The sequence below is a fragment of the Bos taurus genome, chromosome 15, assembly GCF_002263795.3.
Source record: "Bos taurus isolate L1 Dominette 01449 registration number 42190680 breed Hereford chromosome 15, ARS-UCD2.0, whole genome shotgun sequence".
NCBI lineage: Eukaryota > Metazoa > Chordata > Mammalia > Artiodactyla > Bovidae > Bos > Bos taurus.
The window spans coordinates 44,389,963-44,404,408 of record NC_037342.1 but is presented as its reverse complement, the minus strand read 5'-3'; the positions used below and the strand labels follow the sequence as shown (position 1 = coordinate 44,404,408).

At 40.1% G+C, this 14,446-nt stretch overlaps 1 protein-coding gene across 6 annotated transcripts in view; it reads right to left on the bottom strand.

The window, feature by feature from the left end:
* Positions 1-14,446, bottom strand: part of RIC3 (RIC3 acetylcholine receptor chaperone) — a 61,578-nt gene that overhangs the window by 25,292 nt on the left and 21,840 nt on the right. For 4 of the 6 annotated variants that reach the window (XM_005215949.5, XM_005215946.5, XM_024975254.2 and 1 more), the window contains exons 2-3: positions 2,107-2,333; positions 856-931 (exon numbers count right to left, since the gene is read on the bottom strand). In XM_005215949.5, coding sequence (XP_005216006.1) covers positions 856-931; positions 2,107-2,333 — 303 coding nt within the window. Of the gene's footprint in view, positions 1-292; positions 371-855; positions 994-2,106; positions 2,334-14,446 lie in introns of those variants that run through there. The other 2 variants (XM_024975256.2, XM_024975257.2) reach the window with 2 other exon arrangements.

The window sequence follows — 14,446 nt, the reverse complement described above, 5'->3', positions numbered from 1 at the left end:
GCCCTGTTTCAGGCTGTGTCTTACTCAAGTTCCCTATCAGGCCTCCTCCACAGCTAGACACGATTTCCCAGAAGGCTTTCACCAACTCCCTTTTTTCTAGGCAATAAACTTTTCACCAGTTGTATCTTCCTAACATTCATCCTAGACTATAAATTCTCAGAGTGAAGAGTCATGCCATATACATTTCATTTTTCCAGAGAGCATAGAATATGCTAGTTGGTCCATAAATAATTGATGATCATGTTTCAAGAGTCAGAAGTATTAAACTCTATCCCTAGATCTAATAACTTACTTTGGCAACTGACTTGATCTCACTGCCTCAGTTTTCCTCTATGTGAAATAAAGAGATTTGCTGCCAATATTCTGAAGTCTGGAAATGAGAAGAAACCCATTCTAAGTGTAAAATATTAATTTGTAATATATGTTAACAAAAAATGAACTGACAGTTCTGTACTTTGCATAACTGTCTGTCCCTTAAAAGCCCAATATCAACATGGAAACTTTTGAGAATTCCCAGTGTGTGTTTGTTAGTTGCTCAGTCGTGTCCGACTCTTTGCAACCCCATGGACTACACCCCATCTGTGGAATTCTCCAGGCAAGAATACTGGAGTGGGTTGCCATTTCCTCCTCTAGGGGATCTTCCTGACCCAGGGATTGAACCCAGGTCTCCCCCATTGCAGGCAGATTCTTTACCATCTGAGCCACCAGGGAAGCCAGCTAAGGTAAAAACACCATCCGATTAAACTGGGACAACTTTTGAGAAATGCTTTTAAGGCATATCCACAGACTGTCACTCTGGCTGCTTTACAGCTGTCTGACTCAATGAAACTTATGAAATACTGAAAGGGCACTCACTAATTTTCCTGTGGGTGTTTCCAGGTGTGGCAGTAGAGCACTTCCGATCCTCTGCAGTACTTTTCCCCCTTGAGAGCTGAGAAGTGAAGGAGGTACAGCACATCAACAGCAGCTCAGAACCTCAAAGTCACGGAACCCCTCATATTAAATTAAAAAAAACAAAAAGGTTGGGAGAAATCAAATCAAGCAGCAACGTTAGAGAAACACCTCAAAAAACAAAAGCCAACAGAAGGTTCCCAAGTAAAAAATTACTGAGGCACAAGAAAACACTCTCTTCACAAGTCATGTGCTTTGCCCATGCTCACTGAAGACTCAACCTAGGCTGCCAGTAGAATTCCTAGGCAGGAGAAAAGTGACCTCGTACTCGAGTTAGGAGGTCAAAAAGAATCTGCTTCCTCTGCTTGCAGCGCTAAGGCCTGTGGCCTGCCTAGACATGGAACTTAATTAGGAGTCTACTTTCAAAAGGACCCAAATCATGTCTCCTCAGAACTAGGAAATATCAGGCTTAGTTTCAGGATGTGGCAGTTCTGTTTCAGGAGAACCACTACTATTAGGATTTCCCTGGTGGCTCAGATGGTAAAGGGCCCACCTGCGATGCAGGAGACCCGGGTTCAATCCCTGGGTCAGGAAGATCCCCTGGAGAAGGAAATGGCAACCCATTTCAGTATTCTGGCCTGGAGAATTCCATGGACAGAGGAACCTGGCAGACTATAGTCCATGGAGTCATAGAGTCGACACGACTGAGCGAATTACTCCAACTGACATTAAAAATAGCACTCCTGGTAAAAGGAGGAAAAAGTGGTGTTGGCACAGTCACTATTTGGCCTCAGTGATTACCTGGAAATCACAATGCCAACCCTTATGATAAAGTTCTTCTTAGAACTTCTTTATGCCTTTACAGCTTGCAAAGATGCCCAGTCAAAAAACCAGGTAGGGCAGCAAGAGGGTAGGCTTTGAACTTTATTGCTCAATGGATTAGGCATTAGAAGGATCCAGGTTCAAGCCCTGCTTCTACATTTTTAGTTGTGAATTCTGGGGCAAATTATTTGGGTTCTGAGTGAAGATTTTCTCATCTATGAAACTGAGATAACAGCTATCTTAAGTATCTTCTAAAGAAGAGGCAAAATTTAAAGAGACGGTAGATTTGAAAAAGGGCTCTGAAATACAAAGGGTTTTAATGCTGACAATGATTCTCATTATGATGATAACAGATTTTCACTGATGTAATACAATCAGGATGATTCCACTTACCTTAAACAGAATGTACAGTATATATAAAAAAATTCCAAAACCATAGATGGGAATAATTTGCCCCATCAGGCCTCTTCCACCACTTCCTGCTCCAGCGCCTCCACCTGATCCCTTGGACTTTGCAAAGGCTTCTGCGAGGTGAGACCTCTGGAAACGAGCCCCAGGGGTCTGGCCATCTGAGGGTGCCTGCTGCTGATGCATCATAGGTGGAAATCGACCCAACTTCCCTGAGAAAATAGATGAATCAGTCTTTATTTCTTCTACTATTTTAAATACAGCTATTTTGAAACACGTCACATACTGAGATACAAATAATAGAAGCCAACTCAAACAAGTTTAAGAAAAAACTGGAACTTGATTATAAGGATTTACAGGTATCACTAGAGTAATAAACACTATGTGGCAATCTCTAGCTATTCACTAAACCCATTTTTTCTTCCTTTTTTGGTCCACAGGTAGATGACATTTTTCAGCTTCCCATACAGTTAAATATGGCCATGTGAATGAGACCCAGTCAAAGCAAAGTGAATGACAGGTGCCAGTTCAAGGCCTGGGCTATACAACTTCTCATGTATTGAATTCTGTGTTCATTTCCTTTCTTCAGGCTGGATGCTGACACCTAGGGAGGCATTTGGGAGTCAAGTGTTGAAAATGGCAGAGCCTCTATCAACCCAAGTTCCTGAATAACTGTGTGGCACAGAGCCTTCCACTGTCGCCATCCCACCAACTTAGCACCATCTGGACCTGTTCATGTGAGTAAGAAATAAACTTCTATTGTGTTAGGGCCATGATATACTGTAGAGTCTATCTATTAGCGCAGTTAGCCACCCCAACTAATACATGTAAGGAAATGTAATATATATAATTTTGGTCTCAGAAGAGAATACAACTGGAAATAGGAAAGCCATCAGGATTCAAGACAACTCCTCTCACACTGTACCTCAATCATTCCCCCTCTCTATGGGGCCAGAAGGCTTTTTTCCCCTGTTACTTTGTTTTTTTCTCTGTTACTTTGTACTAGCTTCTCCTTGAACATGAAGATGTTTACCCCCAAACCCTTCAATTTGCATGTCCTTCAAGGGGTCAGCAGATTGGTCATAACTCCAAATTCCCTGCAGGAAGATTGTGAGGGCTCAGCTTGGGTAGGTATGTGGCACTTTCCAATCAGCGGCAGCTGAGCAGACAGGATTCGTGTAGTACAAACAGGGTCACAGGGGCTCATCTCTGTGGGTGGAAGAACAGGGCTTAGAGAAAGGAGCGCACATCAATTTTCTCACAGTTTTCCTCCATCGGGGAAGCCAAACATAAACACCAACTGTCAAGCCTCCTCCAAGTCATAGGTGAGAAAGAAAGGAAGGTCATGTCTTCAAAAGCCATGTAAACAGGCTTCTGTGGATAAACCACTGACAGAAAAGACTGAGGAGCAGAAAGACTTCCTGATTCAGGGCTCTGAGAATACAGACTATATGGTAAAAAAAAAAAAAAAAAACTGGTGGATTTGATTTCAATAAAACTGTGGATTTCTGTTCAATAAAGAATACCATGAACAGGGTTAAGACAGACAACACAGAAGGAAAAGCTTTTGCAGTATCTAAACTTGACAAGGCATTAAACCTCTGGAATAGTCAAGGAATTCCTACAATTTAATATGAACATCAGAGGAAGCCCAATAGAAAAATGCCCAAAAGATATGAGTAGGGAACTCACAGAAAGAGAAGCTCAAATGGTTAACAAGTATATTAATAGATGATCAAAGTAAAACCAACAAGAAAAATACTAATTTAAACAATGAGATAGCACTATACCTATCAGAAGGGCAAAAATCAGAATGGTGGGTAAGAGCAGGTACTGGCAAGATGTGGGAAGCAAGCACGCTCGTGCACTATGGGTAAGAGCGTACACGGACGCAGGCATTCTATTAGTGACACGGCCGTACTTAGTGATGTTAAGGGTATATCCTATGATCCAGTGATCCCACACTGATGGATAAGTTCCAGAGAAATTCTCAGATAAGGCTGTCTATATCTGAATTCAAGCAAGAGGCTTTATAGACCTGTGTGAGAATGTTCCCTGTGATGATGTAGTAGGCAGCCTGAAGGAACTTTAATCTCCATAACTGTTAGAATGTAAAATCAAAATGGAGTAGATACAAACATGGAATTTCATGTAGCTTTCAGAAAACACACTTTAGATGTACCTACAGAAGCATGAACATATTTTTAAAAGCACAGCACTGAGTTAAACAATAAATAAGCAAATACCATGTGTAAGCTAAAGACACACCATAATTATACTACATTATCTTTCAAACAAATATGTAGGCATAAGAACATAAAACAGACACATTAGAGTGGGTGCATATGAACAGGAGAAAGGAACAGGCATGTAGACTGAAGGTAAAGGATTAAAAAGAAAATAATGAAGAAAGCAAGCCTGCACTGACTATGTTAATCAGATGTGATGAACTGAGGACTATCTTTAAGTCAACCTGCTGCTCCTGAGGTGAGAGAGAGTGAGTGGGCAGGCACAGAGTGGACAGCTAGCCACTGGCCAGGAGCTGCCCTCTGCTTTGTACCTTCTCTTGGACAAGCTCCACCCCAATGATCCTCTTTTCCCTCCTGTTAATGACTTTGGATGACATGGAAATTATGAGAAGCAATGCTTCTTTTTAAGAGGAGGTCAGCAACAAAACCACAGCTTCAGACAATAGAAGAAAGACAGCAGGTCACTACCCCTTATCCTGGGTGCCGTGCTCATGTGCACAGTCACTCAGTTGTGTCCGACTCTTGAGATCCTATGGACTGCAGCCTGCCAGGCTCCCCTCTCCATGGGATTCTCCAGGCAAGAATCCTGGAGTGGGTTGCTATTTCTTCCTCCAGTTGATCCTCCCAACCCAGGGACCGAACCCAGGTCTCCTGCATTGGCAGGTAGATTCTTTACCACTGAGCCACCTGGGAAGTTTATTCTGGGTGCTGGTGACTATTTTGCTATTAAACTGTCAAGGATCTTAATAGTTTAAATGGTGACTACTAGCTTTAAGGCTATCACGCACTTAGAACAAATACTTAGCCAGCATCCAAAAAGCTAACCATCTTCTTGAGTGAATCTGATATAGCTGGAGATTACTGTAGATTTACTGTCTGTAGTAATATGTTGTTGAGTTCCATCTTACTGTACTGAGAACACCATTTTCAAAACTTGGCATAAAACAAAATATAAAAAATTAAAACCAAGTAATGGCACAAAAGGCTTTATTTTGCATTTCTAAAATTGAAAAACGATGATGATGCAAAACATCACACATTTCCCTCCCCCCAAAACTTATATAGCTCCATCAACCAAGAAGATGTACTGGACAGCTATTATTACTCTGTACTGTAGGTAGGAAAGGAGGAGAGACATAAATGAAATAGAAACAATGGTTCCCACATGAAGCAAGGCTTTTAAAAAGTAGTATACCCAAAACAAACAGCAAAAAATGAACAGAGTATCATGGATCTTATTACCAGACAAACTAAATGTCTAAGTATTCAAAGAATGCCAAAAAAAGGAAAGGAGTCAGATGGGATCAATCATTGGAGGGAATGAGGTTCAGAAGAGAAGAGAAGCAAAAGCACACTAGAAGAGGAATGTGTGCAATGAGAAAAGGGTGCGAACAAAGAAAGACAGAATAAACAAGGCCAACTACCAAGTCCTTCTAGGGAAGCAACAAGAGGCAAGGAAAGGAAAGCAGGTAGATTAAATGCTAACTTGTGTCATACAGATTCAATACTGTGGGTCTAGGATCAGGGAAGCGATTTAACAAGAAGGGTGTTTGAGGGGGATTATTCTAGCAGTTGAGTAAAGACCAAACACAGAAACTAGGGTCTAGAAAATCAGCAAGGTGACAGCTATACCTATAGAAAGGAAAGAATGGATCCAAGGGCTTTTACCTTGTAATGATCTGCAGTATTTAAGAATGAATGAGGGGGACAGTTTAGAAAACCTAAAGGTTGGTTTAAGATACCAAGAGAGAACAATGAGGAAAACTGAGAGGGCTTATGGTTAGGGGAAGACTGAACACCTATTTGCACATGTTAAATTCTAGGTGTTGGTGGCACATCCAGAGGGAATTTTTATTTGATTGTATTTAGGCTTGAGAAGAAACCCTGTGCTATCTAAATGACACAGCTAATAAATAAAATTAAGTTGAGTGAACAGTCCCCATGCCAAAAAACGGTGGAGGGATATGTGAAAGTTATGTGCAAAAGGAGCAAAAACAAACAAACAAAAAAAAAAACCCTTAGCTGGTCAAAGGCATCCAGAAGCAAACCAGTATCAGAAAAGTCAGAGGAGGACAGACTTGAAAGCAACTGAGAAATCTAGAACAAACTGATAAAAGACTAATAATAGTTATCCCTGCTTTTAGACACAACGTATTCTTGGGAAAAGGATGGCCAACATATGAAATCTTGACTGTACATCTGTTTGGATAATAATGGCAGTAACAGAAATCACTATGATACAAAGGATCATAGAAACTTCAGACTCAGAAGGAGCCTTAAAAGCCATCCAATCTTTCAAAAAGTGCTATGGGGACAAGACATCCATAGAAAAGAATGAGTTGGACCCCCTGCCTCACACCACATTAAATTTCTAAAAATTAACTCAAAATAGAGACTTAAATATAAGAGCCAAGACCATAAAAGTCTTAGGAAAAAACCATAAACATAAATCTTTGTGACCTTATATTAGGGAACACTTCCTTAGATATGCCTCCAAAAGCACAAGCAACCAACGGAAAATTAAATGGACTTCATCAAATTTTAATGCTTTTGTGCTGCAAAGGACACCATTTTTAAAAAGTGAAGACAATCCACTAAATGCAAGAAAACATCATATCTCATAAAGGTCAAGTATCCAAATATATAAGAAAAAGAAATGTAAAGTAAATAAATCTACAATCAGATACAACTTTATACCCACTAGGATGTTATAATCAAAAAGACAAGATAATAAAAAGGGTTGGGGAGGATGTGGAGAAAGGAACTATCATATTCAGCTGGATGGGAATGTAAAATAATGCAGCTGCTTTGAAAAATAGTCTGGCAGTTCCTCAAAAAGGTAAACAATTCCTTGTGACCCAGCAATTCTACCCAGCCTCTTCAGGCTGCCGCCGCCAGAATGCCACCAAAATGTGCTTACACAAAAAATTTATGTACAAATGTTTAAAGCCAGCATTATTCGTAACAGTAAAATGTGCATCAACTGATTAACCAACAGATATGCTATATCCATACAATGGAATAGTACTCAGCCATACAAAAGGAAAGAAGTACAGACACATGCTACAGTATGAGATGAACTTTGAAATCATAATGCTAAGTGAAGGGAAAAAAGTCAGTCATGCAAGACCACATATGATTCCATTAATATGAAATGTCCAGATTAGGCAAATCCACAGAGACAGAGTGGATTCATGGTTGCTTGGTGGAGAGAGGGAGGGAGGGTGGAGAGGGAGCAGAACAAAGTGACTGCTAACAGGTATGGGTTTTATTTTTCCTTGAGGGGTGATGATTAAAATGTTCTAAAATTGATTCCGATGATGGTTGTACAACTTTGTGACTATTATTAAAAACCACTGATTGTGCAACACAGTATGTGAATTATATCTTAGTAAAGCTGACATTGTTTAAAAGAGCTATCTAACCACCTGTGTTCAATACCCTCAACTTCCCTTAAGCGGCGGTCATGATTCTGCCCAAATACCAAACAGAAAACTCAGTATGCCCCCCAGGAAGCCCATGCCACCTCTGTACAGCCGTGACTGTTAGATTTGTCTTGTTTATATTGGGTTAAAGGGTGAGTAATGGGAGGAGTGATGCTAAAGCTGAAACTCCAGTACTTTGGCCGCCTCATGCGAAGAGCTGACTCATTGGAAAAGACTCTGATGCTGGGAGGGATTGGGGGCAGGAGGAGAAGGGGACGACAGAGGATGAGATGGCTGGATGGCATCACTGACTCGATGGACATGAGTCTGAGTGAACTCTGGGAGTTAGTGATGGACAGGGAGGCCTGGCGTGCTGCGATTCATGGGATCACAAAGAGTCGGACACGACTGAGCGACTGAACTGAACTGAACTGAACTGAATGGGAGGAAGAAAGGAAGTGTAATACAGGGGTTAAAAAGCAACACTGAAGGATGTGGCCAGAAGTAGAGAAACATAATAAAACTGATTTTAAAGGAGATTATTGGTGTTTATGGGCTTCCCAGGGGGCATTAGTGGTAAAGAACCTGCATGCCAATGCAGGAGACTTAAGAGACGTGGGTTCGATCCCTGGGTCAGGAAGACCCCTGGAGGAGGACATGGCAGCTTATTCCAGGAGTCTTGTCTGGAGAATCCCCATGGACAGAGGAGCCTGGACAGTCCATAGTGCTGCACAGAATCGGACGTGACTGAAGCAACTTAGCATACACAAACTGGAGATTACAATTAGAATCAAAGAAGCACTAAAAGGACTTCCCTGGTGGTCCAGTGCTTAAGAATCTCTGCTTCCACTATGAGGGGCACAGGTTTGATCCCTGGCTGGGGAACTAAGATCCCTAGGGAAAAACACTGAAAAAGTAGAGAATACTATTTTCAAAGGCAGGAGGGGGAATTGACAGCAATGGAAGAGAGAGGCTACACGGTGAAAACATATTTTATGTCCTAGGATAAATCTGTGCATTTTATATTCAATGTAACATTTTACATATTTACTACTGAACACTTAACAATATGCCAGACACAGATTAAAATAAATAAAAAGAACTTCTGCATTTAAAGAGATTATAGACAAGAAGTATAGTTACAGCAACAGGGTAACATACCGTAACTATCAAGTCCAATGGCTTTTACTCAATTCTCACTGATAAGATTCCTCTGCTACACAAAAAAATGATCACCGCAGTCGTTCAATAAATACTGGATTAATCTGAACAAATCTCTCAAACTTCCCTGCCTTGACATCTGTGGCATATCACTCTCCTGATCTTGGCCCACTGACTTGTCCGTCAACCTATTTCTTTCCATCTCTTTCACCTGTTCTTTAATCCTCTCTCCTCAAGATTTAGTTTCATCTTTTGTTTTTTCCTCATTCTTTTTCCTTTGGTAAATTCATTCACTCTCAAAGCATACATTATAATTTCCAAAATGTACAGGCTCTAGTTCTAACCTTTCGTCCAAGCTCTTATCTCTTATCTCTGAATCCCATTAGTATATATCCTTTGGCGTGTCTATCAACTCAAAGCTATGAAATGAAATTCGTTTTCACCTTTCAAAACCTGCTCTCCTCCTGTATTTTCTTTTCTTTGTAGAGTCAATTAGGCTTTGGATCTATAACCCCTGACACCTGTAACCAAAGGTACACTTGAGATGGCAGGCTAAGTTCAGAATGCTGAATCTGGAATAGATTTTTCCATAAAGTTAACTGTTCTCAATAGGGAGTAACCTGACCTCTTAGATCTTGGTACCACCATATTTCTTAGAACTGAACACTCCAGGATGCCTAAAAAGTCAATGGCAAGCAAACACTTGGAGATGTCTGGTTGAAATGATTTTTTTAAGAAAAAAATTTAAAGAAAAGACCGCAAGTATACAAAAAGAACTACAGATGATAATACATGAGCACTTGTATTACTACCTACCACCAGATGTTAACTGGAGCCCCTTGTGTCTCTTCCTCCCATCCTCACTGAGATAGCCACATCTCTGAATTTAGTTCTTATTATCAGAATGTATGCTTTTATTATGCTTGTTATCAGAATGTATGCTTCACTATGCAAGTATACATCCATGAACAATACACAATATTGTCTGAGTATTTTAAAACTTTATATGATGAATGGATACTGGTAGTATAACACTGTGAATATACTTAGTGCCTCTGAACAGTATACCTAATGGTTAAAATGATAAATGTCATGTGTATTTTAACAATTAAAAAAACCTTTATATTACAGTATCACACTGTACTGATGTTTCTGCAATTCTTTTTGCTTTTTCTGGGTGAGGATTAATATTTTGACCTAGAAATGTAACCAGATCAATATACATAGCTCTAGTTCATTCACTCAAACTGCTTTATAGCATCTCCTTATATATCTTATCACAATTTTCCACTATTATAAATGTTACAAAATATTAAAATTACTTTACAGCTACATTATAGAAGGATTTGTGGGTTTTAAAAATATAGTTGGTTTATAATGTCATGTTAGTTTCAGATATACAGCACAGTGAACCAGTTTCATATGTGTGTGTATATATATATAAACACATATACACACACTTTCATATTTCCCTTATAGGTTATTACAAAATATTGAGTATAGTTCCCTGTGCTATACAGTAGGTCCTTGTTGGTTATTTTATATATAGTAGTGTGCATATTGGAGAAGGCAATGGCAACCCACTCCAGTACCCTTGCCTGGAAAATCCCATGGATGGATGCCTGGTGGGCTGCCATCTATCGGGTTGCACAGTTGGACACAACTGAGCAACTTCATTTTCACTTTTCACTTTCATGCATTGGAGAAGGAAACGGCAACCCACTCCAGTGTTCTTGCCTGGAGAATCCCAGGGACAGGGGAGCCTGGTGGGCTGCAGTCTATGGGGTTGCACAGAGTCGGACATGACTGAAGCAACTTAGCAGCAGCAGTGTGCACATACTAATCTCATGTATATGGCAATATATACACAATGAAATATTACTTGGCCATAAAAAGGAATGGAATAATGCCATTTATAGCAACATGGATAAACCTAAAGATTATCACACTAAGTGAAAAAAGCTAGACAAAGACAAATATCATATGATATCAGTTATATATGGAATCTTTAAAAAAGATACAAGTGAATTTATCTATAAAACAGAAACTCAGACATAGGAAAAGTTATGGTTACCAAAAGGGAAAGGGAGGAGGAGAGGGATAAATTAGGAAGCTGGGATTTGTGATTTAAAAAAAAAAAAAAAGCTTTAAAACAAACAGCTAGAGAGATCAGAACATTAAAGATGTCAGAATATTAAAATTGCAGACCTTCCAAAATAGAAAACAGCTGTGTTTCCTATCTCTATATGTACTTAAGTATTCTATAAAGTGGACTTGACTAAATCCCAATTGTTTATTGAAAGCTTTCCCCATATTTAGGTTTATTTAATTATTAAAATTTCACTTAGCAAATCATTTAAGCTTGACTAAAAACTTAATGGATTTTACAGAGTGAAGCTCTACTTTCCCTTGTTAATAACCAGCCCCACTGCTAAAAACAAAAACAGAAACTCTAGCACTGTTAACAAAAGAGCTTTCTGAAAGCAACATTAAACCATCTGCAGCATTTCATTCTCAGGGCAAGTAAATCAATAAAGAACTGGATGTGTTTATATTTCTGATTACCACAATACAAGAAAGGTCTTAATGGCCAGTCCTTTAAGATATGAAAGCCTCTCCCGAAATACTGAGGACATTCTCGAGGCCATATTTAATTCAGCATTACTTAAGGTGGCGGCTCCAACAATAGCTGACTGTTTCTCACCAGTCTCCTCGGAGGGCCCATCTTGTCACATTCCCCTCCTACCTAACTCTACTTTGCTGACCACTTCCTTAATGTTTTCTGCCTGTTTAGTCAGATTTCTTTCTTCATCTCTTACCAACCTCTCCATTCCCAATTCATACTACATGTAACTAAAGGAGATATTTGTGGGTCTAAGCTGCTTAGCACAGGGTCTGGTCCACATACTCAATAGATGTTAACCATTACTGTTTGTTATCAGAGTAATCTTCCTGAAGCAAAATTCTAACTAGTCTTGCCATATCTTTGATCAAAAGCTTTCAATGGTTCCCATTATCGACAAGGGACTGCATCATGCAGGAGGAGGCAGAGGGAAGTAAAATGAGAACCACCACTTTAGTCAGAGATTCTCACTGTGCACCCAACATTTGAGTGGAGGCTAAATCAACCTTTCTAGAGCTCGTTTCATCATCTGTAGAATGGCTATCATGAGACCTCCTTCTTGGAGTTGTTACAAGGGTTACAGATTAAATAAGATAACATATACAAAGCACCCAGCACACACAGTAGGTACTTAACAAATTCTGATCTTCCCTCCTTACAACCTGAACTCCTAAACAACCAAATTCCATAATCTAGCCCAAAAGTACCTCTTCACACTTCTTTCCCATTATATACCCCCGATTCAGCCAAACTAGACTTCTCACCATGCTTTGAGCCTGCCTTCTGATGTCTTGCCTCTTAGCCCCAAAATCTGCTTATTCCAATGGTTTTGCTTCTCCGTCCAACTTCACATACCTAAATCCAACCTATTCTAAGCCCAGGCCAAATGCTGCCCTTGTCCCTGAAGCATTTTCTCTTATCATCTCCATTGCTAAGAATACACTGTCTGAACTTCTTTAATTACACTTATCACACCTGGCCTTAATCAAGAGTTATATTGAAATTTTGTGTCTTATAGGTCCTACTTGAATGGACTGGAACAGAAATGGGTAACAACTCCCACTAAGTACCATTTCTACTCAACTTTAGTTAGTGCTAATCGAAACCTACAAACCACATCTGAGAACAAGAAAAGATCTGGTGTTGCTACCAGCTGGCCTGGCACTCACAGTTAGCGCTTGGTGTTCTCTTAACTGTAGGCAATTTCAGACATCAACAGCAGACAAGCCCATTCTGTGACCATGATGGATCAAAGCAAAAAAAAAATAATAATAACATTCTGTAATGTCTGAACACACATAAAACACAAGCACTGCCCAAAGAAATATATATATATATATAAAACAGCCCCTATTCCTAGATGATGAGTGACTGCTGACTGCTGCCACTTTGTTAATTATAGCTATATCTCTCTTTACATAAACTCTACTAAGACACACAGTCACAGAATTCACCCAACTTTCTGACAGCACCCAATTCATAGCAAAGCCCCACGTCCTTGAACCTTCTTCAAAATCACCTACCACAAGCCTCAATCTCTACAGTAAGACTTTTCTAACACTCTTCTTGCTGAGATACTGCATGCTTCGTCATGGTACACATCTTCCTTTGCTGAACAGGTAATAAATCCAATTTACTCAACTACAGGTGCACTCCTGGTACCCTGGCTGGAGGATAAACTATGAACTTCTTGAATAAAAGTCTAGTATTTTCTTTATGCCTACAGGGCATGCTCTGGGTCTCACATGCTATACACTTTGTTGAACTGATCTGAATGACTTATACAGGCCTGTTGGCCCTTTCTGGAATCTCAAGACCCAGCCCAGTTACTCTCAAGGCTAAACGTTTACTTCATTATCCTGAGTGTTTTCAACTTCACAGTTTTGAGAAAAGAAAACAGCTGTCAGGGTGACTGATCAAGGTGCTCCACACCCACACACCTCTGAGTTTTTGAATTTGAAAAAGTGTTTAATTCACATGCACTCACAGTCTCTCAAATTGTCTCCTCTCTTCTTTGTGTACACTTTCAGAGTAGATGCCTGATGTTTCCTTAGGAGAAGAACAAGTAAGGGACCAAAATAATTTGTTTCAGGCACTTACAATTATGTATGTATGTCGATGTTATATACGTACCTAACATATGTATACATGAGATTAAGAGTCAGTGAGTAGGACTATGTCGATGTTATATACGTACATAACATATGTATACATGAGATTAAGAATCAGTGAGTAGGACTCACTTGAGGAGAACCCGGGGATGAGAGGAGTCTGAACTATTCCAGAGAAACAGGGTTCCTGAGGAGGGGATGGTGAGGAACCCTGTTTATAGGCATTCAAAGTGAGATGCTCAATGGAAAACAGGCAGGCAGGGTCAGCAGGAGAGATGCCAGGTGTGACATTACTGTTGAGCGCCATGGGCCCCAGCCAACAGAGACGGAGGGCAGGACTCTCTTGGGGTCAACTCTAGCACAGAAGCAGCACTCTGTCACTGTGGAAGACGTCAAACACTCTGGCACCTGTGCAAAGTCTTAGTCAGGTAACTGGGAGCAACTGACAAGCCCCCGACCTAGTATGCTGACATTTTCATGTTCCACGGGTGATTAAGATGAGTAGGAGAATGGCTATTCTGGCCAAAGAAGAAACTGGTTGATGAAATGAAAGGAGAACCATAGGAAAAAGAGACCGTCCCATCTTAGAATTTGTGGCAATAATGTAGGGGTTATGTGGCACAGGTTCTAGTAAGGCAGAATTAAGAAGTTCTAAAAATAAAGCCATACAGTTGAATGGCATGAAACTCTAAGAAGAAAGCTCTTGAAATGCACTTTTGCTTGGATATTTAGAAGAGCTACCAGTACTTCTGGTAT